We start from the raw sequence: 23,270 nt of genomic DNA on the forward strand, positions 1-23,270 counted from the left end.
GGTTTTAACGTCACGTTATTATGCAAATACTGTGACCTGGAGAAAAAGTTCACATAGTTTTTCATGGGAGTGAATTGCCCCTACTAATCACACTCCCATATTTTCCTTATATATTGTTTTTATAATTTAGGATATATTAGAAAATGCAACTACAGAAAAATCTGTCTAAAGTTTTATGTTTTAAGTTCTTTGGAATTGGATACCACTAGTTATCCCTAAAATGTTAATCAATCAAATTAATTACATTTTTTATCACAACAATTACAAGTGACGATAGCCATATATAGCAGCGACTGTTTCTTAAATATGTAGTCTGATTTTAAAGATTTTTGAACCACCTGTTTTCACTCTTCCCGCTTTTTAGATTGAGGTGTTTTACTGTGCTGATGGAAATGAGTCAGCATGCACATTGGCTCCTGTTTCCCATCCCTATGCGTAGCCCACTGTGGTGGTTCTGGAGGACCCGGGGAAGGGGGGGATACCCCCATGACAACAAATATGGCCCCGTCCTTCTGGGCCCCCTTAAATGTGTAGGCTACTTGAGCCTGGAATAAATAAATGTAGACTAAACGTTTTGTGCACTGGGAATGGGTGGATCACAATATGAATCACATTTTCCAGTCAGTGTTTTAGGGTTAAGATTTTATTGATCTCAGGGGGAAATTCTGGTGCATACAGCAGCAAGAACGTAGTGCACAGATGAGCATACATATAGTGCACAACAGACAAGTGGAAATACAGTACACATAGTGCAAATAGGTAAATGTGCATGGTGTGACCAAATACAAAAAAGTACACAGTACACAAAGAGAATATCCTGAAAAATGGAATATTGTAGAATTATGGGAATAGATGCACATTTACAATAATAATAATAATAATAATAATAATAATAATAATAATAAACTAGATGTGGTACTGTTGGAAACGACAGCACTATTCCTTGACAACCCTGTAATCAAAGCCATAGTCGTTCAACACACAACTACTTGTACAATTTCAAGAATGACTGGATGGATTACCTGGAAATGTAAAACTTAATGAAAGTGTTTTTACCTAAATGCTGTGAGACCTTGTTGTGATACCGTTCACACTGGCTTCAAGAACTAAGTTAGCACTTGATTCCCCTGCACTTCCAGTTGTGGCTGAGCGTGCACATGGCATCAGTGGTTGAGCGTGCAGATGGCTGAGAGTTCACGTTCTGAGCGGCTGCAGCCAGACCCTTCTCGACCCTCCAGCTCTCATGAACTCCGTTACCCAGAATCCCTGCTCAGCACTCCGCCGTCTGTTGTCTCTGATTGGCTTATTTAATAACATCTGAAGTCAACCAAAAACATATCTGTTTGTGATTAAACAAAAATTAAAATTATCTTAAAATTAAAATGTTATAAAAACTGATTTTAATTGTATGCTATTATTAGTGTGCGAAAGCTTAAAACCTCAATTACAAATTAAAAGTGGAAAGGAAGGAAAGTGACGTTTACACCACAGAGTTGTTTGCCAGCCGCCATAAAACAGCAAGAAGAAGAAGAAGAAGAAGAAGTGACGTTTACCCGGAAATAGTTGTATTTTCTCTTTCTGACACTGGGTGAGTAAGGGCGTCGGTGGCAAAGATGCTGCAATTAAACGTATTTTATTAATTATTTTCCAATGTAATGTGCGTATTAATGAATTTTGTTTGATTATAATTGTAGCTTATAGCCATGGGCCGACGACCCGCCCGCTGGTAAGTTATTTCAGTGATTTGGTCTTGAGGGCTCTAAAAGACCGTCACCATGTGCGACTTCTCATCCAACACTTTCCACTAAGGTGTCTAAAGTTTTTGTTGGTTAGCTAGTTAATATTTTGAACCATATTTTCACAATTTTATTACTAACTAGTAAACTTTTTACTACTCTCGCGATACCACCTTTGGTATTTAACGTGGATTCTAGTTACATGCGATGCCGTTTTAAATGATCGGAGTTGCATCCGTACATCCTAGGTTTTTCACTGCCTTTGATAATGAAATTACCTTCACTATTTATTTGAAGCACATTTAATTTACCATTCCAGGGTGTACATAGAATACTCGTTCAGTACAAGAAGGGATAGTGCGTTGATATGAAATTAAGCTTAGTGATGTTTTGTTATAGTATACCAGACTCCTTCAAAGCTACATATCAGATGGCTGGGTTGGAGTATTCTTCATATTTTGGACTTTTGTACTTGTATTTTTGCTATTTAATGTTTATCATTAATTTATGCTCAATTTAGTTACAGATACTGTAAGAATAAGCCGTATCCCAAGTCTCGCTTCTGTCGGGGTGTGCCAGGTAGGTGTTTTGATGCTCTTCACTTTCATTACTTATAATTTGCACTAATATTTCTATAACCTTAATATTGTAATTGAAAATAATCACTAGTAGTGCCTATGACATATCACTGTCATGTCCAAAGTTGATAATTTTGTGAAGTAAACAGCAACCAAAACACTGGCAGCCTTGATGCAAGGCTAGAAATTCTAAATTACAGGATATTGCATGTATGGAGTCCAGAAAATGTTGTTTGTATTATATATTTTAATGTTGTATTTCTAAATGAAGGTAAATATCCAAGTTGACTGGGTTGTCTACATTTACATTATTGGATTTCCAGTTTAGTGCATTACACATCATTAAGGGCAGTAGGGTTTTTTCATTATTTAGAATGAAGGTTTCTTTTCTGTATCCACTCAGACCCCAAAATCAGAATCTTTGATCTGGGCAGGAAGAAGGCAAAGGTGGATGAGTTCCCTCTATGTGGTCACATGGTGTCCGATGAGTATGAGCAGCTTTCCTCAGAGGGTGAGCTATACGTATACGTGTTTATCCGCAAATATCAGCAAACGTGCATTTTTTTAATTAGCTTTGTGGTAGCTGTGAAATGATAAAAAAAAGGAAAACTTCCAAGTTATCCAAGCTTAAGATGGAGTTCTTGTAAAGTGTCTCAGCAGCTTGCAATGCACTTTAAGTCTTGATTGTTTTTTTAAGCTCTTACACTTGCAAGTTTTCTAATTAATCTCTGTGGAAAAGGGCATACTTCAGTCTCGCAGTCCTCCTGCATGCTGCTGTTTATGGCTTTCTGTGTTGCTCTCTGTGATTGTACATTTAGTAGTTGATAGCTGGAAGAAACGCTGCCTCTTGGCCTGTAATCATGCATAGTTTTTCTGTCTGACTCCAAACAGCACTGGAGGCTGCACGCATCTGCGCCAATAAGTATATGGTGAAAACTTGCGGGAAGGATGGCTTCCACATCCGTGTCCGCCTACACCCTTTCCATGTCATCCGAATCAACAAAATGTTGTCTTGTGCTGGGGCTGACAGGTGAGAGTGAAACAAGCCTCCCTTTAGCATTGTGGTTTGTGGAGGCCAGGGGCTGTTTACTAGTGAAGTTACGTTTGAATCCAAGGCGTGTATCGAGTAAGAAGGGTAGCTTCCGCTGAAGCCTTGCTTCAAGGCTTGCATCATTCTCAGAGAATCATGTGATTGGTGACAAATGACGCCTCGCTTCCTACAGGGACATCCTATTGGATCATTCCAGTCAGCACGATATATACCGCTGAGCAAAAACATTATGACCACCCCTATGTGAAGCAAATAATGTTGACTCGCAACTGAAAAGTGCTGTGTTTGAAGGTCTGAAATGTATTAGTTCGTAAGCTAGCAGTCAGTACCTGTAGTTGAAATTTTGAATGCAGAAGAAATGGGCAGGAATAAAGATCTGAGTGACTTTGACAATCAGCCAAGGTGAGAACCTACTGAAAGTGGTCTGAGGAGAGAAAAACTAAAAACTGCCAACGGGGTGTTAGGGAGCCAGTGTTAACCTGCGCTTTACCTTTGAAAAGAATCGTGGATGGTGTGAGGGAGAGGAGAAGAGGAGGGTTATTTTGTAGGACAACTTTCACTATAATTAACGGAATCACTGCTATCTGTTGGCTCACTGGAATCATTTTCTGTTTGTGCGACTTTAACAAGGAACCCATCCAATGACAGCCTCTTTTGCCTCCTTTTCGATTTCGCAAAAATGTGGACATTGCATTGTTGTTAAACAGATTCATCGCTCGCACTGCTACGCCCTTATTCAAGTGGTGCTTTTCTACTAAATTTTGACTATACGAGTGAGGCATGCCGACTGAGACCGAGCATGGGAGACGATTACCCACAATTCCGCAGCGTGAGATAGTGAATAACCATTGGTTGTGTTGTGATGACGTGCGCTCGGCGTCAAAACAAGAAGCGCACGCTTGCTCGGTTTCCAAGTCAAAATTTATTAAAAATCTTTGCTCATCTTGCGGAACACTTGTAAACCGCGTTACTCGTAATCCGAGGTCCCACTGTGTGTGTGTGTGTGTGTGTGTGTGTGTGTGTGTGTGTGTGTGTGTGTGTGTGTGTGTGTGTGTACTGTATATAAGGTTTCAAGTAATGAACCTTTTGGCAAATCAGTGGGTTGGAAAACCTAAGGCACTTAAGAAAGCCTCATTTTGCCATTATTACATTGTGTTATAAGGTGCTGATATTCCATGTTGGCTGGTCATGAGCACCAGTGGACTGCCGTATGGGTTTCTTTGTTTCTTTTGATGGGGAGATATTCTTAAATTGTTTGTGTAATGTATGGATGACCAGGTTCTAAATAAACAAAAAACATCAAGCATAAAAACATAGATATTTCTTAGTCAATGATGCCTTCAACTTTCAAGGCCCATGAAATACATCTGGCGTTTATTCACGTGTAAATCATGGTCTTTAATAAGTACAATTACTTTCAATATAATAATTATTTATGAAAGTATGGTGTGAGAAATCTTTTTTTTGCAGGCATTAGAAATGTAGTTGCCTTGGCAGAATTGCATTTGAGAGTTAGAAGAATTCCTGCTTGGACAGCACCTTAATCTGGCCATCACTTTTCACTTCAGACTCCAGACTGGAATGCGTGGGGCCTTCGGGAAACCCCAGGGCACGGTGGCCCGTGTCCACATCGGCCAGGTCATCATGTCTGTGCGCACCAAGGCCCAGAACAAGGAACATATCATCGAAGCTCTGCGCAGAGCCAAGTTCAAGTTCCCAGGCCGCCAGAAGGTACAGTTTCATCCAAATACACATTTACTTTTTTCAGGTGTTCATTAGCTTAGCTGTGTTTTAATAGTAAGTGGAAACTGCTGGGTGAGAGTTGCTTGGCTCTCGAGGATGCCATGCTTCTCAAATTATGTATGGGTTCAGTTTGGCAGTGATGCTTATTGTAAAGTGGCTCTGGGACAACTATATATATCCTCAGAAGACATGAAAACAAAGATTGCATGTGTGTGGTAAAATGACTGTTTGTGTGGTTTGAGTGAATGAGTGAGTTACAGTACAATATCCACTAATTTTTCTTTTCTTGTCTTACCAAGATCCATATCTCTAAGAAGTATGGCTTTACCAAATTCAACGCATGCGACTTTGATGAAATGATGCAAGAAAAACGACTGATCCCAGATGGCTGTGGAGTGAAGTACATCCCCAATAAGGGACCCCTGGATCGCTGGAAATTCCTCCATTCTGCATAGACCCTAGAGCGCCCTGGGCACTGTGTCAAGGAATGTCATGTCAATAAAGCTTTTTGAATTCTAAATCTTAAAATTTGTATCTTTGACAGGGTTTGGGAGAAAGTAGTTTGGTTGACTGTCTCAGTACAAATGGTGTAGGGATGTTTAGAAAAGCATGATGTGTGCTTCCGTCCATCCATAATCACTTACCTACTGCAGCATCAGGGTGCTCCTGGGTCCTACCTGGTAGTACAGTGCAAAAAGCAGGAGACACTCGGGAAATGATACCAGTCCATCAGGATAAATAAGCACACCTATTTCATATGGGACTTTAGAAACACAAACTCACCTAACCGTAGGTTTTTGACGTGACTGACTATACTGCATACACAGTGTGCATTTTCAAGCCTCATTATCTCCCATCAGCCAAAAGTGATAAATCATACAAAGCACTGAACTGTAAAATATTGCTAATTTCGAGCGATTTTGTGTAAATGCTTAACAAATTTATTTTTGTATAGTGCGTTATCACAATATGACATTGTCTCAAAGCGCTTTACAGCATCCCCACCCAAAGCCCCCAGTGAGTAAGCCATAGGCGACAGTGGCAAGGAAAAACTCCCTAGAAGGAAGAAACCTTGGGAGGGACCAGACTCAAAGGGGGAGCCCATCCTCCAGGGGCCGGCAGGGAGAGTCAAATCGGAGAGATGGCTAAGTGCCAAGTCATACTGTCTAAGTCATAAGATTTGAGACCCAACCGGGGGGCAGGGAGGTGATGACAAGCCGGTGCTGGTGCTCCTTCTGATCACCGGGGAACCAGAAGTAAGACAGCGGGTCATACATGGAGGATGACACAGGCAGAATGGCGAGCTGGATGCAGGGACGTCATTGGTAGTGGCGACGTCACATGTTGCAGGGTGTGCTGGACATCTTGATAGATTGAGGTCTCCAGGCAGGACCCCCCAGGAGGAGTAGAGGAAATAAAATGTGCAATTAGTCAAAGTAGGGGAGACTATAGGCAGTGCTAACAGTTAGGTGAGTGCAATATGAAGTGCAATGTGCAAGCTCCGGCAGATATGGCTATAGCAGCATAAGTAGGAGAGAGAGGCAGGTGGGAATGCAGGCATGGGGAGTCCCTGAAATGTCAGCACTCCAATCCCACAAGTGATTGTGAAGCTAGAGTGACAGCACTGTCAATTCAGTTTATCCAAAGTCAATGGAACCGATCCCCACCCAGCTCTACACATCACACTATAGGTCTAAATGGGAGTGAGGAGTTAGCTAGAGCTAGAACTAGTGTCCCTATAAGCTAAACTAAATAGGTGTGTTTTTAGTCTAGACTTGAATATTGAGAGTGAGCCTGAAACCCGCACATCCGGTGGAAGACCATTCCACAGCTGAGGAGCTCTATAGGAGAAAGCTCTGCAGCCTGCCGTAGATCTTTCTACCCTAGGTACTAACAGATATCCCGCGCCTTGAGAACGAAGCAAGCGCGGAGGGTTGTATAAGGCCAGCAGATCACTAAGGTTTTCTGGTGCAAGGCCATTCAGTGCTATATAGGTTAATAGCAGTATTTTATAGTCAATCCGAGACTTAACTGGAAGCCAATGAAGGGAGGATAAGACAGGTGTAATGCGATCATATTTTTTAGCATTTGTGAGAACTCTGGCTGCTGCATTCTGTACCAGCTGAAGTTTATGTAAGGATCCAGATGGGCAACCAGAAAGGAGGGCATTACAGTAGCCCAGTCTGGAAGTTATAAAGGCATGTATTCATTTTTCTGCATCATGAAGTGAGAGCATCTTCCGAAGCCTGGCTATGTTCCGTAGATGATAAAATGCAGTTCTAGTAATACTTCTTATATGAGCATCAAAACATAGATCTGAATCAACTAGAAGACCAAGATTTCTAACCACTGTCTTAGGTTGTGTAGGAAGGCCACCAATGTTGAGGTGGTGAAACTTATTTCTTGTAGCCTTGGGACCAAATACTAGTACTTCTGTTTTTTTCTGTGTCTGACATAAGGAATTTTCTTGCCATCCAGCACCGGATATCTAATTTAGTTAGACTCATGTATGCATAAGTATTCTGCCATGTCAGAGAAATGTAATACACCAGGAATTGAACCACTATACTAAAGATATGAAAAAAAAATGAATCATCATTAAATTCTTAATCTTGCGTGACTATTTCCCTTGGGAATTTCTAATTTCCAGTTTCCTTCATACCATTTTTGGTGCAGGTGTGCAGCAGTGCACCACTATTTCACTGTTAATCAATTAAAAAGTTGGATATTTCAAGAATGTTCACATTATCTCAAATTACTTTGTGGAAGGAAACAATTGTATCTCCTAAAAGTTGCCCGATGCAACCATGGCTCATGCTATGATTATATATCAATGCTTATGTTACTGGCAAATATATAATTATGCGCTTGCTGGGACAAGGAGTGTAAGTGGCAGGTTTGTCCTAATAATAATAATGATTTTATTTATATAGCGCTTTTCAAGATCTCAAAGACACATAGAATAAAGTAAACAGATAATAAAATGACAAAACATTATGGATAGGGAAGGTTATACGCTTGAGCAAGCGAATGGATTTAATTTGAAATCTGAGACCAAGATTGATTGACGAATGGCAGTAGGGAGTAGGTTCTGAAGTTGGGGAGCTAATTGGGTCATTGCACGGTCACCATGGCAATGGAGTTTGGAAGGGGGGATGAGCAGAGAGCCAGAAGTGTGGATCTAAGTGTGGAGAGGCTAGTAGGGGAGAAGCAATTCAGAAAGATACAATGGGGTTTGGTTGTTAAGAGCTTTGAATGTCAGAAGAAGTATTTTAAAATGGATGCCTTGTTTAATAGGGAGCCAGTGCAGGCTCTGAAGTATGGGAGTGATGTGTTGGTAGTAGTGTGAGTGAGTTTATGGAGAGATTTTCCAGTAATACCAGTAAATAGTATGTGAATCTCAGGGGTCGAATTGTGATGGTTAGAAAACTGGGTCACAGCATGTGCAAAATGGTAGGTTTTGTGGGGTGTTCTTGGTATGCAGTGGTCAATATCTAACAAAAGTAGTCCAAGGAATGTCAAATGGTGAACAGGTCAGTGCAACATCACCAGTTATATGATTTAAATTAATTCAGGGCCGCACTGACTGTGCTGGATATTGAGTCTTGGGGAAAGCAAAAGACCTGTCAAAGGACCTGCATAATTCAGGAACCAGAAATTTGAAAATACCAGTCAGCAGCTTTCAAATTCTGATACCCACAACCTAACACACCGTAACTATGGCTGCTGGTGCTGCTGTACGTCATTTTTATCTACTATGCTTGTCAATGCATGTTCTGACCATCCATGCTCTCCTCCTTCCCACATTTCTGGATATTCCTGGGGTGGACACCATCTTAGCTGGAGTCCTGGTTCAGTCCCATGGAGGGGTGACATTGCGAATGGGACCTACGAACTGCATCATCGTGGGAGCAGCCTTCAGTGCCACCGTACACAGGCCAGTGTGGAGAACAGACTCATTGATGGACTTTGTCTTGATCCTTAATCACAGCTTACACTCTTTTCTATTTTCAGTAATGTTACTATGCCCGGGGGGGGGGGGGGGCAGCCAGTTGATCTTAGACCCCCAGAGGATTTTTTTCTCCTTACTTGGGAGGTTTTGGTTCCTCTCCTCTGTTGACATCTGGCTTTCTTTATTTAGTTTATTTCCTTCCTTTTTCCCTTTCAGTATTACTCTGTCTAATGACGTTTAATGTATCACAACACAACTTTGTTATGAAAGGCGCTATATAAAAATGAATTGAATTGAATAAACAAAATTAAATAAAGAATGAAGTATTTATTCTCTGTCAGTATTTAGATGGAGTATGTTAAGTAAATTAATAACTATGATATATTTTACAGATGGACTAAGGAATTTTAGGAAGTACAAGTGCTGCAGCTGCTGCTGAAGATGGTTAGAAATGATGGTTAGATGGTTTGACCTTACAAATTAGGGTTTGAAGTTTCCATTACATCTCTGTGTCATTCTGTTTGCTCCATTGTGTTGTTTGCATGCCATTTCCAGAACTATCGCTGCTAAGTTTTCATACACTGTAACTGAAGCTTTATGACATCTGTGCCATTTTTCTGCATGTGCCTGTTGGTAATGAGCGGCTGCCAAGCCCCAGAATGAGTGACCATCTCCCCCATTTGGACTCTCGCCTAGAGCACCAAAATGGTCAGAAACGGCCCTTCCACCTGCCATCAATCAAGTTATTCTTATGTTAATCGTATCTTAATAACCTCTCTGACCAACAACTCCTCACAAATTTCAGTTCTCGATAGCGATCTCTTCAAAATGACAGTCTAAATTCTAAATCAATTTACAATTCAAGACTCAAAATGAATCAATACGGAAGGTCTCATTTGTCATCAATCATGTGATTCTTTCAGAATTATACCTGCCTTTGGAGCTTCCATTTTGAGCATAACATAATTAGTTTAACGCTAATTATTAATTTGCTATATTCTGTCATAGTTATGACATAAGTACAGATGCTCCTTGCTTTACAATGGTTCAGCTTAAAATATTTTGAGTTAATAATGTTGCGATAGTGACGGATATTCAGTAGTCATCTTTGAATTTTGGTCTCCACCTGGGCTAGTGATATACTGTATATTTTCTACTGATGACTGGCAAAGGCAACCTTCACACAACATCTGAATGATCTCTGTAGCCACTGAGAACATAAACCTCACAGTGTATAACAATGCATTGTACAGTGTTTTTTTTCTTTTTCCTGTGTTTAACCAAATAAACATGTGCTCATTTATTTTCTTTTCAATTACTGGTATTTAGTTACCGTAATTACTTATTCATTCGGTGACAGTAGTTATTTACTTATATTTGACATGACATTTTCCACTTACAATGGGTTCATCACAAGGCGAGGAGGACTTGTATATCTTTAAATACTGACTGTTGTGGTATTTTGAAACTTCTCTACTAATGCTTGAAATATGTTTCTCACTCTTATTAAGTATACAGGCAGGTGATGCTGAATTCAACACTCACTGCTCTGTGTTAGCATGGTAAGGTCTACAGAATACAACACCTTTATTGACATTTCACAACAAATATATAAATACATCATTGCACACAAATAAAACTGCATAAGCCAAAGTTTCATTCTCATAGGGCGCTTCCCTCACCAGCTTCAAGTCAAAAGGGAAAAACAAATAATTTACCATACAGAAACATGGATCAAAGTATTAATCTTTACATACAAATCTCAGTACCACCAGAATGTAGCTGAACAATCATATACTGTACAGAATCTTCACTTTAAGCCACAGATACACATAGCTTTGTAAACCACACACAATAAGAGATTAGAGAAGTGGACAAATTCTCATACTGCTTCAGTACACAGGATGTCAAAATTTTGTCCAGTGCAAAGTATAACATATTAAAATTCTTGTAACAGCGTTAATAATTTGCACTACTAACAAAAAAAAATCTGCCACATGGTTGATTGCTGTGTGAGATTTTTCACTCAAGACAGAACAATGTGTTAAAACATGCACCTATGAAATATAAACTAATTTGCTTTATTTAGTTCTGTTGTTTCCTCAACAGCCAATCAAGGTGAAGTTTTATGGAAAATCCAGATTGGCTCAGCTGGGAAAGCTTTTGTGACAAAATAAAAATACAGCCAATAAGGAAAGAGAGATCCCACATAAGTGACTAGACAGTTTCCATGGGACTCACGAAGAGTAACGAGTCCCTGAGCTATTTAGTGCAGTAGAACTACTAGGTCATCGTCATACATGGTACAGTATATGTATTCCATAGTTTAAATCCAGGTAGGATGTAAATTCAAAACAGGAATGGGTGATGTAATTTGGACCCTTCAGGGTAGAGAAAGAACAGCGGCAGGAAAAGACAACATAACTGGAGACAGGAAGAAGTATGACGTGCAATTCTACTTCAGTTTGATGACAGGTGACTTTATTGGTAGAGGGTGTCACTCATTCTGGGGCACGGCGATTGCTGGGCCCTTGGGGTCGTCAAAGCGGTCCATGGTGCGCAGCTGGATGATCATGTGAAGGCCATAGGTGAGCACGAGGAGCATGAGGAGCGAGGTCAGCAGACCCATCCAAACGCCAGGTGTGAAGAAACTGGCGCAATCACTGGCGTAAGAGAAATCTGAGCCAGTCACATTGAAGCCCTGGATCTGAAAAACACGGAAACAGAGAGAATAAGTGTGAGAGAGAATGATAGTGGCCTCCTATAGATCTATGGATTAATTCAATACTTTATGTGTAGGTCATAACATTTCAGGGTCTGAGTGGTATATTATGCCTTTCTAAATGTACAAAAGAATATTTCCCATTATTTTTCAGTGTTCTCCAAATATTTCTGAACTGCAACAGAGGAAATATGAAAAAAACAGAACTGAAATTAAATTCCATTTAAATTTAAATTTCCTTTTAAATTGGAATTTAAATTCCAATGATCATAATCAGGTTATCCATCTCTTACAATATTCAAGCTGACCACAAGTCTTTCACGCAAGTTATCACTTGTACCTGGAAGTCATCGAATGAGAGCCTCCACAGAGTGGCGTTGTCGTTGGCTGTACGCGGCGTGAGCAGCGGGTCTCGGAAGCTGGTGACCGACTTGCAGCGGTAGGAATACTCTGAAGGGGCATAGATGTTACGGCTGCTGTTGAAGGTCGCCTTCTGCCCATCATACTCCAGCTCTACTTGGTCCAGTGTAAACCAGTGGCGTCCTGAAACTTGGTAGAAGCGCCGGCTCATGGAAAAGCTGCAGATGGTTGGTGGAATGGGGACAATTAAAGGAAAATGGAAATCAGCATGACGGCCAGATCTGATAAACCTAAATGTGACAGCTGAGGGACATGCAATCTGATGCCTGTCAAAAGACTGAGGTGGAACTCACATGAGTGGAAGGTACTCACATGAGTCTGAAGGTCCGGAAATTAAGAATGTTCTGATAATTTAGAACAAGCCTAAGAGGGGGAAAAGTGAATGATTAGACGTTGAAGTTTTTTCTAAGAACAAAGCAAATTATGACTTCCTTCAAATGTGTGTTTCGCTGTTATTAAATAAATTGAATAAACTTCCAGAGTATTTGTGTTATTGAGAACATAAACATATTTATGTAGTCCATGAGTTTGCTTACTTTAGTGTGGCCTGATGCATTTTATGCACAAAATCACTGCTGCTCATTCCTACTGGAGTGAGGTGCAGCTATGTGTTACTACGACACTACATTTATAGTACATATCACACCCACAGATACACACACACACACAATTATATATATATTATTATACAATAATAATAAAAGTAATTGAGCCGATGAACCACTGAAGCCACACAATGTATGTAAAGTATATCATAACATCAACAGCTTTAATATACATTAATAATAAACATTATATGATTATACAATTATAGTGTCTATTATCATATAATGTCTGTTATTAATGTATAGTACAGCTGTTGGATTATATTAGGAGGGTAAGGTATATTTACATGCTGCTTATGAACGTTCTGTGGTTGCTTTAGCTCTGATTATAAGAAATCATTATGGACTACAAGCCTTCTAGTGCTCTTACCGCGAGTGGGTTTGGTTGCAGGTGGAACCTGTCAGTGAAACAGAGGCAGAGGAGCCAAAGGTCTGCGCACTCAGGCCATGGCGCCTCCACTGGCCCTGGAAGTGACTGACAGTCAGGTTCTCAGCCCAGAAGAGGATGCAGGGAGACGCTCCACTCCTGAACTCCAGGGGAGGGTACGGCTCGCTGGCTGGGGCCTGCAGCAGGGTTCGGGCAACTGGGAGGGTCTCAAGGGACACCTCCTGGATCACCTGGGGAGGGTGCAATGCACGTTATACCCATGTGTAATAATCCATATTCTTCTTGTACAGTTCTTGTAACAGCTTGTCCTATTCATCGTCATGGGGGGCCCGGAGCCTATCCCAGGGGCTACAGGAGCAAGGAACGGAACAACCCAGCATGGGGCGCCAACCCATCGCAGGGCACCCATGTGTAGTAATGTTTTTGCCAATCACCATGGAAACATGTGGTATAGTAGGGCTTTGCGACATGACTATATCAATTGTGTGACGACAGAAAAACATCTACTGTTTGATATTATATTCTATCATATATTTTGTTGTATTGCAAATCAGACTCTTTACAGTGATATTTTAAGTAATTCAGAAGACACTTTGTATTACACAGCATAGATTCAGGCAGGAAATTTGCATTAAGGCTGCCAGTAAACAATCCGTACAAACTGCCCAATTTGTACCCCACACAGCTTCTCAACTGCAACATTTCCGCACATGTGTTCACCACATTACATTTTCTGGCACTGGACTGATCCATTTGTCCTGACATTTTACGGTAAAACATATTGTGCATACTTACAGCAAACTACAGTGGTTGTTTTCTTGTTTAGCAAGAACTGGTATTAATTATTCTGCTGACTGAAAAGAAATCTGTTTTGCTTGTCTATTTAAGTGGTCACTCCAGTTATCAGTTTTTGGGTCAACACCTCTACCTAAATATCCCATATCTGAAATATTAGTTTATATTTCTGTCAGTTGAAATTGCTGCTATCCAGCAACATGGAATTTTGGTTTACTTATAGGTTCATTGAAAAAAACTGGAGAAAACAACATACATTCTCCAGTGGTTTGTCCTATTGGCATAATGTTACAGCATAATAGTGGCAGCCGGCAGCAACATACGATCACCTGCTCTGACTGGGGTACCTAACAAGACCCATAATACCTGCACTCATACAAGTGCAGGTATTATGCAGAACTTTTATTAAACAGACAGGGAACATAAAGAATAAAGAATATCTGACAGAATATCTCATTTTCGGCTAGTGGAGATTGCTCGCAAACAGTCTGTAAAATGAACCTGATGTTGTGAAAAGAAATATTAATTGGGTTGGGTCATGAAAGTGTAAAATGTACAGGCATGTGAGGTACAAATTGGGCAAGTGGTACAGATAGGCACCAAAAACAAACATGGAGGAGAGTAAATAAAAGACAGAATGAGGAGCTTGTATATAAAAGACGGGCTATTTCTGTCACATGAGAGCGGTCTAGGTATGAAAAGTCTGACACAGACAAGAAAACTTTGCAAGTTATAATGCCAACTGGTCCCCAAAACATAAACAAACTTTACAGTTCAGTGAATTTACAGAAAATGTGCTATATCATGAAATGTATCGTTATCGGGATATGAAGTGACCTATGTTAGGATATGAGATTTTGGTCATATCGCACAGCCCTATGGCACAGTAACACAGAGAAGCATGAACATGCATCAAACTAGCTGGACGTCTCAACTAGCAAGCTGAATAAGGACAACAATCCACAAGCAAACTGAAGAATGCCTTACCCGTGATGGTCTGACAGCCGTGTAAATGGCAGTGTAGGGAATGGCCTGGGCCTTAATAATGTTCAGCACCTGGCGAATTATGTCATCTGGAGAGAGTGGACTAATCACATTCTACCCTTGAAATGCTCATAATCATATTTATTTTTATAGTGACAATCTTTACAACTCTTAATTCTAGAAAAAAAAATAGAAGTCACTTAATTACATCTTAAGTTCATTCTGTGATTATGTAGCATAAATGGGGCAGATTTTCAGCTTTAGGAATTTAAGATTTGATTTGTATATTTGCCTTAAACTGCAAGACAACATACTGTATAAGCTGATGACCAACAAAAATGACTTTTCACTCACCATTTCCACTGAGAACAGCTTTGGGGGAGATCATGTCCGCGCTGCAAAGGACCATGATAAGATGAGCTCAAAATGTTACTACTTTTCATGGACCAGCATAGACTGTTTGAATTGCACAGTGGAGTTACATAGTTACTACTAGTTAAACTAGCTGATAAGCCTTGCTGATACTGCTTTCTAGTATTGATGTTGTTATAATTTCCCCAGTACCTACTGAGAGTTTAAGTATACAGAGAGCTGTTGGACATTATTATCATAGTCATTTTCCCACTGCTTTTCCTGGTAAGAGTTGCAGTGGCAGCATGCTGAGCAAGTCAGACAACATCAGACAACATTTTCCTGCAGCCGTAGACTCCACCTCATTCCAGGGGATCCCTAGAAATTCCCAAGGCAGGTGGGAGGTGTAAAATCTCCAGCATGTCCGAGCTGTTCATCCAGGCCCCTGCCCTGTGGGAGGGGTCTGAAAAAGACTCTTTGGTAGCTGTCCTTGTTTGCCAGTCCACGGGTACTTTACTCGACTTCCACACAACTCTGTGTCATCTACCTTATTCCAACCACAGGCAGTACTTTCATAAAATTTACACATTTTTCATGTTCTACTGCAGCCTTTTTATCACGGAATCCACTGACCACCATGGCAACTTCAGCCCTGATTGAGTCTAATTTCTAACACTACCTTCTGGTTAGAGGGCATACCAATATTTAATTTAATTTAATTTACTTTGTTCATGTTCTGAATTTGCAATTTCAAGCTGTAGTGTGTGAATACTTTGTGTTTTACGGTAGTAAATTTACAGGAACACTGAAGAGCACTCCCAAAACGAGCACAGAGTCATCAGGCGGTACCTCCTCACCCACATTCTCTAAGAAAGTTGGGCACATACACATACGATAGTAAGAGTTCTCTAATCTGTAACTTGCATTGGCTTATGGTTAACCTTCTTGCCAACTGAGAGAAACTCCACCTGTACAGCTCTCAGCCAAGTGAGATCTATTTTGGATCATAGTTTGTCTGGGGAAAAAAACGATTTCCCTAACTGCACACTTTAAACAAAAAGGTGGTTCAAGAATATGAAAAAGCACATGAAGACACACGAGACATTACTCTGTGCTGTAGGGCAGACGGAAGATCAGCAGAGAAGAGCCAGAGGCATTGAGGCGCAACTGTGACAAGGTCTCTGGGTCCAGGTAGAGTGGGGAGGTGCCGAGCTGCTCCTGCAGGATCCGCGGGACGGCACCAGAATCAGGCCATGACAGGGCCGGGAGCACCAGCGGAGAGGCAGAAGACCTCAGCTCTGCCTGCAAGGACAGACAACACCAGTCAGAATGAACACTATTTTGCACAAATATTCATTCAAATGTCTAAAACAGTTTGTGCTTCAACCACATATTGCTAAAGCTACATATTTTTAATTAGCTCCAGCTGAACAGCAAATCTTCATTCTAGGCTTTGGTGGTATGTAAAATTTCATACTGTCCAGACATTATCCATGCATGCATTATTATTACCTTTTTCTACTTAGTTTTTCATAATTTATGAAAAACTTTATTTATGAAGTTCATAACTTTTTTTATAATGGTGGCTGTATTACATACCAAACGTACAGTACCTGGTGTGGTAGCTTTTTGTGGAAAATGGTCAATCAAGTATTTGGATGAAAAAAAACTAAATAAATAAATAGATGAAACATATTCTAGATTTACAGGAATGGGTGGATGCAACTCTACCTCCAGGGCCGGGAAAGCACTATCCTGCTTGTTCCCAAAAACTCCTCCGTACACAGTGAAGTCATCCATGCTCAGCTGTGCGGTTCCAAGAAAAATAAATGGAAACTGGTTCGTCAAGTTCATCAATAAGGACTACCAACAGATTCATGTAGATTGGAGTTTATGAAACGAGCTGTGATGGATGTGTAAGGCGGTTAACCTGTCAATCTTTAAGACATTCCCGGGCAATCACAAAAATCAGACCGTCACCTTCACACAGTGCAAAACTGAAGGGGATCAACCAGCCCCCACCCAAGTGGGAAAATCTACCAACGGGCCTGCCGCACCCTGCTACGTCAAGCAATAAGTGGCGATTTGATAGCATGCCACATTATTTTCTTTGCAGAAGTACAGTAACGCTTACTGTAAAAAAGGTGGGTGACCACTGTTCTAAATTCATGGTGATCATATATCCGTTCTGAGAAAAAGATCACCTGCCTTTCTAATAGCTGCTTCTACTTCCAAAGAAACTTTGTTGCGGTACATTTGAATAACAGTTTTTGAATAGTACGTTCTGCTCAGGACATATTGACAGTCAGAGGTCAACCCTTCTCGTGTTTGCATTTGGGCACGGTTTGTATTTAGGGGCTAAAGGTGCAAGGCACCTATTGTAATTTTTAACTTTTTCTTCTTATTATTATTATTATAATTATTATTATTCTGGCTGGGTGTCTATGGCAGGTCCCCAAACGCTACGCATGATTTTTATGAAATTTGGCACACAGAGACAGCAGAGTAATGTCTATAAGTACAGCAATTTTGGGGTCACAAGCCTGCTAGTGCCACCAACAGATCACACTTGTACTAATATTTCCGCTCATAACTTTTGAATTGTTTGGTCTATTGCATTTTGAAATGTTTTGTAATACAAAAAAAAGTTTTCATGGCTCACAATTTTCCGATCTTCACTATTTTTGGCTCAGAGCATCTTCAAAGCCACACAAAAGTTATCACAGGCAATTAATACCTGCAGCAGACTTCTTTCCCAACCCATTCACTCTTCTCTGATTACAAATGAAGCTAGTTTCTGAACTAACTGGACATGGTGAAGTTGTAGCACTGGATAAAACTGTTAGCCAATTTATTAATTCTTCATCGTCTGTATAGAAAACAAAAATAAAAAGCACAGACCTTGTCCTGGAGGAACAGGAGAACATTCTGAGGGCCAGAAGTGAGTGCAGTTTTCAGGTAGGAAGCCAGCTGGGACCCTGATATGATGTGTCCAGCTAGTGGGGCAACCTGCTGCGGCAGAGGATACCTAGAAATCCATCAGGAGAGAAGGACACTTAGTTTACTGACGGAGCAGAGGTTCATAGAGGGTCATTTGATTTTAATTTCAGAAAAAGTTTGGAAACTTGACAAGTGGTACGCCTGTACTTCATCTTCCGAGACAAAGGAGAAACGTGCTCCTGCCGCATGCCTTTCTGATGCTTAAAAATAGCTTTGTTTATAAACATTTTGTCCTCTCATGAAGACGACCTAGTAACATCAATGTCGCCGCAGACATTTTGCTCCATTTATTTTGCTCGATGATGATACTGCTGATATTTCATTACATAGTATCAGTCATGGGCATTTGTGCATTATCACGAGGGTGAATACAAGCATATGAGCATGGAATCAGACCTGATACTTATACTAGTGTCGCTGCATCCCTAGCCTTTTATATAGATTACTTTTGCTAAATTTAACAACTTCATATTAATAGCTAGCTATTATTTAATGTGTAAGATTAGTTTCTCTTGTTGGCACTGCCATATTTGCCAACAATCCGTCTAAGTCCATTTAGAATATTAAATTGTTCATTGATGGCTGTGTAAAGACAGGTTTCTATTTGTGAAGCTAATGGTGTCCTACTACATTGCTTGAAGATTATTTTGCAAAATAATTCATACTATTTTTGTACAAACCAATAAATGTCTTTTTACTCAAATGCTCTAAGCCTTAGTATGACATGTAACTGGGAAACTACATCTATTCATTTATTCCACATTCCACTTAAATATTAATATTTTTCCCCACCACTTATGTGGTTAACTGTATTTCTTTATGTGTTAAACTCCATGTCTTAAAACTCTATTTATATAATTTATATTCTTTATATGTCTAAATATTTATATTCTATTTATTTCTCATTTGCTCAATGAGCAGTATATCACACATGTCAACCTAACTGCGGGGAAAAAAGGAGATGGGTGATTTTTGCATACAATCATACTGAAGGCTCCACTGATCTGAAAAGTTAGACAAGTAAAGCCGGGGGCGTTTCGCATCTGGTTGACCTGTCATTTCGGGCGCAACTGACACCAATGTCGCAAAACGTCTTTACTACTCGGGGTCAGAGCAGAGACCCACCGGCTCTGTCCCATTTGCCCCACATGGTCCAAACTTACCAACAGATCTGGACTCAATTTTGAGACAAATCATACCGAAACTGGATATTCGGCGCTTAGTGACAGCACCGAGAACCATGAGATGATTGGAGGCTTTTCCTTGTGAACAGGATCAGTCAAATAGCGCCTGATTTTTGCTTGCTCAACACGAGACACGGCAGTATGTCACACACCAAATTTAATCAAAATTTAAAATGGTGATGCAAAGGCCATTTGTCGAATTAAAATTGAATGACCTTAGAAAACACATACCTAACACGCTGGTAAGGTAGTCGACATTTGACATCTATAAATGGGATCCCGTATCGAATTTACTAACGATTCTTGTCTTCAAGCATACATGATATCTAATTCACAGCATTTTATAGCTAATAATTTTCCTTTTGATCAGAATCGGCGGTCCTGGTCTAATCCTTAATCCAAGAAGGAATACAAACGTGAAAATGGTATGTGCTAACTGAGAATGGGTAACATTAGCGACGAGTCAGTTTTACCCTTCACTTGACCACATCACCAGAGGTACCTGGGCGCTGCAGCTCCCTGCAGAAAATACAGAAAACAAAATAGCAATGAAAACCGCTGTGCCGGTCATCTTAGAAACAACGGAAACCACCATCTTGAAACCCGATGATTACGTCACCCGCTTATCACCAGTCATGTGAGCGCAAGAAAAACGGGGCTTCTCCGCGAGATGGATGGGTGGGTGATGGGATTTGGTCCGTCAACTGAAATAGCATGAAGTTCATTCAACAGTACAATGCATGCTTAAAGTCTTCTTCTTTTGTGATTCTTCTTACTAGGTAATAGCATATGCCATGCGATTAATGCAGTTGATAATTCCATCTAAACCGGATACTGTAATTCAGAGGAATAAAATGAAGGTTAAAAATAAAATAGTTCATCCATACATAACCACATAATCAGTTCAAAGCCTGACCCAGGAAGGACAGGGCATACATACATACATACACACACGCGCGCGCACATTTTCACTAATATAATGGCGAACTTTCATCTTCTTTAATATTGATCTAAGGAGTACTATTAAATATAAAGATTTGATCTCAGATAATTGTATGCATTCAAGAAAGCTCTATCTTTTTAAAAACACGCTACCATTTTATGCTTTCATTGATTAGAAGTACTACCAGAACACCAGTGAGGTTGAGAATGAGGACATGGAGGCACTTGCCAGATATACCATTATTACCATTCTGATATAAAGACAGGGAGCCAATCCAGGTAGCACCACATACAGTGGGACCTCAGAACTCGAACTTAATCTGTTTAGAACTCCGGATCGAATCCTAAAAAGTTCGAGTTCTGACCGAATTTTCCCCATAAGAAATAATGGAAAACCAATTAATTGGTTCCCAGCCCCAAAAAAATTACACCTAAATAGGTTTTTTTTTTAGCATTTAAACACAAAATGAACCGAAGAAGAGCATTTACTGTGCTAAACACATCTAAGCACATTAAACAAAACAGTAATTTTTAAAGTAAGAAAATAAATGTATCCAAACAATGTGTCCTGCCCCGATCATCTGCTCCTGCCTTGTGCCACGCCCCCTCGTTAACCCCGTGTGGAATCCCCGTGTGATCAGCTGTTTCTGGTTGTTGTCATTAGTCCTCTGCATTTAGTCCGCGTTTCAGTTTGTTTCCCCAGTCCGGTCATTGTATTGTCCGTCTGCGTTTTGCCTGCCTTACCTGTAATTAAACCCCGTATTCCTCGATACCCTGACGTCTGCGCCTTTGTCTCCGTTCTGTCCCCACTGGGCACAACAATATTATTATAATTAAATGTAGTAATGGTTTATTAATAATATTAAAATAATTGATAATAATTTTTTATTTTAAAATGTATTTTATTATATAATAATTACTGTTACTATCATTGTCTAAATGTATTTTTACTGCCTAAATATATGTATGTAAACATGCACGATACAAGTTATCTTAGGTCTGCGTTCACGGTTTGACTTCTGAGATTCAGATTGAGTTCTAGGTAATTTTTTTTCGAACTGGTTGGTTCGACTTTTAAGAAATTCGAGTTATAATGAGTTTGAGAACTGAGGTACCACTGTATTTCGTTACATGTGGAGAATCAATGCTCAGTCAGGAGATGACTGGTACTCATAAGTGAAATAATAATAATAATGAAATAATAATAATAATAATAATAATAAATGATAAAATGGCAAAACCTCAATTTCAGCTGAACACTTTTATAATTCAGTGCAGTGGTGTCAAGAAAGTTTGTGCAAGAGTACAAATGTTGATAGGTCTAGACCGACTGATTTATTGACTTTATAGCCTATATGAGTGTTAAAACTTGATATCAAGGACAAACGTTTGTTCAGGTGTTCAAGCAATTGTCTGTCAAATTTGAAATGAGCTTGAAAAATCAGGTAGTGCAACTGCAATTAATATGACCATTAATAAATATATATATAAAAAATAAGAATGTATGTCTGGTGCATTGTATACACTTACTTTATGAACCTTTATGAAGGTTTTGATTTTGAAAAAATAATTGGAAAATATATTTTGATTGCAGCACCTGACGTTTCATTTTGTGAAACCTTTATTTGTCATTCATTCAGGTGGTGCTGATCACCCCCTGCTGGACATCACGTCACACTTCTTATCTGGATAGTCGTTTGGTACGGGGGCCGCTTGGAAGAGCCAGATGTGAAGCTTGCCTAGAGTTCCACATGGGCTTAGACTACCAGTAGATGAACATAACAGTTTTTAACTAATCACATCAGTTGTGCATTGTAAGTAGATCGCAAAATTAAGTGTTGACAGGCCTTCTCCCACTGTCTCTTTCAGACATCATACCTGAGCCTGGAATGGAGTAAACCCACAATGAATCATCTAACCCTCGACGGTGAACATGGCTTGCAGCATTTTTAATAATGGCTGCCAGATCTGGGATGATTACTATTGGGGCAGAATTGGCTGATACATAAAGCACAGCTGGGCCATCTCTGCTTTGCAGAAATTGGGCCGTTATCTGGGCCGGTTGCAGCACGACAGGTATTCTCTAATCTACAAAACAAACAAACAAAATCCTCTTTTATTGTTTATTATGCTTATCGTACTAGTATCATATTGTCAAAATGAATCGCTCTCCGTGGTCCTGAAAATCAAACCAGTGTATCTTTTTGTGGTGGTGTGTTTACTTACGTAAAAATGGAGTCCTACTTAAACACACGTTCAGATTAAAACGACACATTTCTTTCTTCCGTCCAGGAAAGTTTGAGATTAATGTCAAGTTATTAAATTGTCTTGTGCCCAACAGGAAACATATTTGGTTTAATTAGCTAAATGAATGAAGCACCGACAAGCGAACCACAATCGGAAAACATTAGTTGAAAACATCGATTTTGCAAGTACTGCGAATAACATACAACTAAAAATATCTCACAATTGTTTTTGGACATTGCGGTGTAGAATGGATACACAGGGATGCACATTTGCGATTGTGCTTGTAGGCAGATATTTTGTATTATCGAATAAACCGTTAATACATTTTCAATTATTAATAACCATTAGGTTAATGCCACTCATCAGTACTAAATGCAAGTATTTCAGATCTGACTTAGATGATTGCAGTACGAGAGGAACCGCAGCCAGCGGAGGAATACTTAGCTTAAGCACGAGGTCACAAGCAGCACTTATTTCAGCAAAGAATACGAGGAAACATACATTATTATTCGTCTTAGTATAAAATTGGTAATATCCAAAAATTTATATGTACATATATTTCCAGCATTACT

At 39.8% G+C, this 23,270-nt stretch overlaps 2 protein-coding genes across 2 annotated transcripts; one reads left to right on the forward strand and one right to left on the reverse strand.

Moving 5' to 3' along the window:
• The first annotated feature begins 1,444 nt into the window (after positions 1-1,444).
• LOC111842267 (large ribosomal subunit protein uL16-like) lies at positions 1,445-5,628 on the forward strand. Its single transcript, XM_023808683.2, has 7 exons — positions 1,445-1,588; positions 1,695-1,726; positions 2,257-2,315; positions 2,718-2,825; positions 3,206-3,344; positions 4,934-5,096; positions 5,408-5,628. The coding sequence occupies exons 2-7, from the start codon at positions 1,704-1,706 to the stop codon at positions 5,561-5,563; spliced, it is 648 nt and encodes a 215-aa protein (XP_023664451.1). The 5' UTR covers positions 1,445-1,588; positions 1,695-1,703; the 3' UTR covers positions 5,564-5,628.
• Positions 5,629-10,623: 4,995 nt separating this feature from the next.
• LOC111842266 (V-type proton ATPase subunit S1-like) lies at positions 10,624-20,148 on the reverse strand. Its single transcript, XM_023808681.2, has 10 exons — positions 19,983-20,148; positions 18,227-18,353; positions 17,057-17,131; positions 16,434-16,627; positions 15,329-15,369; positions 14,978-15,063; positions 13,178-13,425; positions 12,515-12,565; positions 12,123-12,360; positions 10,624-11,767 (listed from the first exon to the last, which is right to left on the reverse strand). Exons 1-10 carry the CDS (start codon positions 20,102-20,104, stop codon positions 11,558-11,560), a joined length of 1,392 nt encoding a protein of 463 aa, XP_023664449.2. The 5' UTR covers positions 20,105-20,148; the 3' UTR covers positions 10,624-11,557.
• Positions 20,149-23,270: the final 3,122 nt, after the last annotated feature.

Source organism: Paramormyrops kingsleyae, chromosome 6 (genome assembly GCF_048594095.1).
Source record: "Paramormyrops kingsleyae isolate MSU_618 chromosome 6, PKINGS_0.4, whole genome shotgun sequence".
Taxonomy (NCBI): domain Eukaryota; kingdom Metazoa; phylum Chordata; class Actinopteri; order Osteoglossiformes; family Mormyridae; genus Paramormyrops; species Paramormyrops kingsleyae.